At 46.9% G+C, this 4,036-nt stretch overlaps 1 protein-coding gene across 1 annotated transcript in view; it reads left to right on the forward strand.

The window, feature by feature from the left end:
* The first annotated feature begins 2,120 nt into the window (after positions 1-2,120).
* Positions 2,121-4,036, forward strand: part of SUDS3 (SDS3 homolog, SIN3A corepressor complex component) — a 25,672-nt gene continuing 23,756 nt past the window's right edge. Inside the window, exon 1 of the mRNA XM_026859761.1 lies at positions 2,121-2,939. Coding sequence (XP_026715562.1) covers positions 2,855-2,939 — 85 coding nt within the window. The 5' untranslated portion in view covers positions 2,121-2,854. The remainder of the gene's footprint in view (positions 2,940-4,036) is intronic.

The following is a 4,036-nucleotide window of genomic DNA, read 5'->3' on the forward strand; positions in this document are numbered from 1 at the left end:
GGAGAGGTCAGTGTCTCTGGGCCTGACTGTGGTAGGCAGGGTACAGCTGTAAAGCCTTAACTACAACAACACTCCCTACATATGGACAGAGGCATCAGTCCTGTCAAACAAATCTTTCTGAGATATTTCTTAAACTATGAACAAATGGTTTAAGCTTACAGGTATTAAGACAAAATTCAATACACCAAACACAAACAACAAAGTTTTAGAAAAATACTTAGATGCCTAGGTCACTAGAAGGGACATCTATACTCGGTTTACTCATATGCAGCCACAGAGAGGCCCCCACTGACCAGTACACTGTCATCCTTCATAACTATCTACTGGTCTTGGCTCTGGCACCTCATTCATGAACATACCAAATGTGATGGGAGGATTCTGGCTGACAGAGCAACAGGCACTGTTGAAAGGTCGTTCTTCATCTCACTCATTTATTATTGTATGCATCCTATACCCCAAGATACTCTGGGTTTTACTTCCACACCCTCTTCTCCACTGCTTTCCTGGTTCTTCTACAAACCCTCTCTTTCCTCTAACATCTTCTTGCACTCCCTTACTTCTGACCACGCTTTCTCTTCCCTCTTCACACCACATTAATACACTGGATTTCTCCATTACTTTTACCCTGTTGTCCCATACACTCAAACTCACCTCTTCAGTGCTCTCTCCTCTCTCACTGACCCTTCTTCACCTGGGAAACAACTTCACTTCTACCTCGCCATTGACTTCGCTCTTTTCGTCTTCCACAGGGACCTCCAGCACTCTAACAGGCTTTTGCTTTCTTTGCGTTTTCTTTCTGTTCCAGACCCCTTCTTCATTAAGTCCGACCCAATCTTTTCTCCCCCAAACACTCTCCTCCACTCTCCCACACCGTCCCAGAGCGCCAAGGCCTCCCTCCGGCCCCTCTCCACCCCGCTCCCGGAGGGCCTGGGGTGGGCGGTGTTGGGGCCCATAGCGGGCTTGGGGCCTGAAGCCGCCTGAGGTGGGTGAGGGGCCGGGCCCGCAGTAGCCTCAGACATGTGAGGGCGCAGTAAAAAAAGCTGCTTAGTCTTTAAGTACCTGCTGTGAGGGTTGGGGGAGCCTGGATACTGACTGCGTGTCCTGGGGCAGGTCAGAGCAGGAGATTCCTAGTAACTAAAAAAAGAGAAGGTCTGACTTAACGGTAGTGTGCCTTAAGAGGAAAAGGCCATGAAGGAGAAGAAGGAGCTGTAGCAGTGGTTAAGATGACTCGATTAGGAAGAGCTCAGAGCAGAGACAGGGTAAGGCGATTTCATGCAGTTTCTGCCCCACTTCGTGGTTCTCTGCAGCCTCAGAATATAGAGGCAAACACTCTTTACCCCTGTAGAGGCTCACAGGGGCTTTTGATAGGGTTTTTAAATTACCTTTTTGCTAAACAAAACTGAAGAAGCAGTTTATCTTCTGCCAGTACCTCATGCAACCTCGTTCTACTAACTTGTTTCTGACAGCTATTCTCCTCCTGGGCTTTCTTCTAGGACCATTATCATACAGCCCTTTGAAAACAAAGGTACAGAAACTTGAAAGCCATGTGTTCGAGGCTAAGGGTGTTGGTATGCATTCTGTTCTTCAAAGGCTAAGGTACTATATTACAGGTTTTCTCATTGCAGTCATCTAACTCATACAATAAATGAGTTGCCGTGATCGCTGTTTATAAGCTGATTTCATAACTTTTTTTTTTTCTCTATTTCTTCCAAACGGAAAGAAAAACATAGTGACCGTGACTTCTGTGACAGCTACTCTTAACAGCTGATGTTGACAAAGGAGGCAGAAATTTTTCTTCAAACTGAGTGAATGTATATAAAACAATAAATTATTTTTGATGAGAAAAACAGCTTTGGTGAAAACAAGCCAAGAACAATAGCTTGACGGAGAATTTTACACTTTCCCTGATAGCTCCTTGGGGCGTAGACAGTTACGTTTCTGCATTTGTAAGAGGAACATGGCATTCCTTAAAGCTGAACCTCCTCCCTTGGGTTCCCACTGAATGCCTGAGAGATGACAGTAGAGGGTGTCTCCAGAAGGCTAATATTAAACATGAGGAATTAGTACAGAGGGAGCAACAGCAAGTGAGATCCTAGTTTTGACCACAGAATGAACTAAAAAATTTTGCATCAGCAGTTGTATGCAGGTTCTTAGCCATTGGCTGCACACAGCTCCTGTTCAAAGGGTTCTTGTGTGCCCTCATATTAGTAAATGCACCTGCCCTTTGTGTGATGTGTGAAAGACAGGCTGCTCTTAAAGGATAAATCGGCTTCCAACAGAAAGTGCTGAGGCAGTGTAATGCAGGATAATTTAACCTTGGAAGAGCAGCCTTCGTTCAGGCACACTTGCAACTACTTTGCTATTCACAGCAGTAAACCGAGGCTCGCAGAGGAACTGGTGGGCCAAATATGTGGATAGATGCAAGAGGTGCAGACAGGAAATGGGGAAGAATGGGGGATAATAGTGGTTTTAAAGCTTTAAAGGGGCTCTGATTAGTTCTGAGAAAGGGCTTTAGCTGGTCCCAGCTCTATTTTTAATTTTGCGACTGACTGACTTTGGAAAAATTATTTAAACAATTCAAGCCAGGTGCAAGTCTACGGGGAGAGGACAAACCCATGGGCACTGGGTGCAGCGTGGGCACCCAGTCAGCTCATGTGATGTGGCAGCTGCCACCACACCCTTTCCTGTTTGCCTTGTGCCCACAGGCAGCCCTGCCAGCTACCACTGCCCGGAGTAAAGAGAAAGGTGGAAGTCTTGATTTCCAAGATGCAGATAACCCCTACCACCCTGCATTACTTGGCAACGGAGAGGTGGCAAGCAGCTCTGGCATTATATCTCCCATGCACCAAGTCAGATGCTCTCAAATGGGACACTGAGCTTGGAACTTCTCTCCGTAGTGTTGACTTTTAGCTGTGTCTCAGCCTCATCTCCTGTAAAAGGTAATATTTACTTATGTAAAAAGGTATCGGGCATACTTTGCATGGGTGTTCCGAGTTAAAAATTGTCAGTCAGGGCAAACATCTTCGGGGTGAACTACAGGAAAGCAAAGTGCGTAATGCTGCATTATTACAATTCTTTTCAGAACAAAGAGCATGACCTGGTGCTCCTCTTGGCAGCTGAACGCCCAGTTCAGCGAGTTTGAAAAAGTGCTGTGGTGTTTTAGAGTTCAGTCCTCCTTTAGATAAAACCTATACTATTTCATTTCCCTTGGTAGTGTGTTTATAGTATCTCAGTGAGTCAATAAGCTGTGCATTTGAGGAATGCACCTCACAACTGTTAAGGTAAGCTTTAGTGTGGCTCTGCTGGAGGCAATGAGACTAGTTCTCCCTAGGTGACTTAAGAGTTGCAGAAATGGGCTAAATGAGACATTTAGCCTAAAATATCAGTGGGAGGCATTTTCATATGGAGTAGGATCCTGGTTTTCATGATTTCTGCAAGTGAATGTCACTGCAGGATCCTGTATTTTAGCCCTTAATTTTGTAGCAGCGCCTAGTCAGGAGAAGAGCCTGCACCCAGCAGATCCGAGGCACTCCCAGTGGATTTGGATGTTAGCTCTATGAAAGCTGCTATTTTCTGGCATGGAGCAGCTGCTTCACCTGCGTGAATGTGAGATCACAGTACCGTGGTGGTGCTTTGGTGAGAGTGTAGAGGAACAAGGAATTAATTTCTGTATTTAAAAAAAAATAAATATGGAGAGGGGTATGTCGAAACTGCAAGGTCCTGCTCCACGCCCGCTGAGCACAGCACCGCTGTGTGTCTGTGTCCTGCCATACAGACGTTTCGTGGCAGATGGGGTTATCCTGGTGGCAAAAAGGAAGAACACGGCTCTCTGAAGGTCCAGGCAAAGCACCCTTTCCCCCTCGTATGCGCCCTGAAGAGTAAAGCCTAGCAGAGAAAGCCTCAAGCGAGCACGGTTTAAGCCGCAGCCCACGCTGCCGGTGGGGCCGGGACTCGAACCCGCGGTCCGTCTGCAGTCCCCTCCCAAGGACCCCCTTTAGGTGTCCGCCGCGTTCGCCGGGCCGAGGCGCTCTGGCAG

This window comes from Athene cunicularia (assembly GCF_003259725.1).
Source record: "Athene cunicularia isolate RWA chromosome 15 unlocalized genomic scaffold, athCun1 chr15_part1, whole genome shotgun sequence".
Classification (NCBI taxonomy): domain Eukaryota; kingdom Metazoa; phylum Chordata; class Aves; order Strigiformes; family Strigidae; genus Athene; species Athene cunicularia.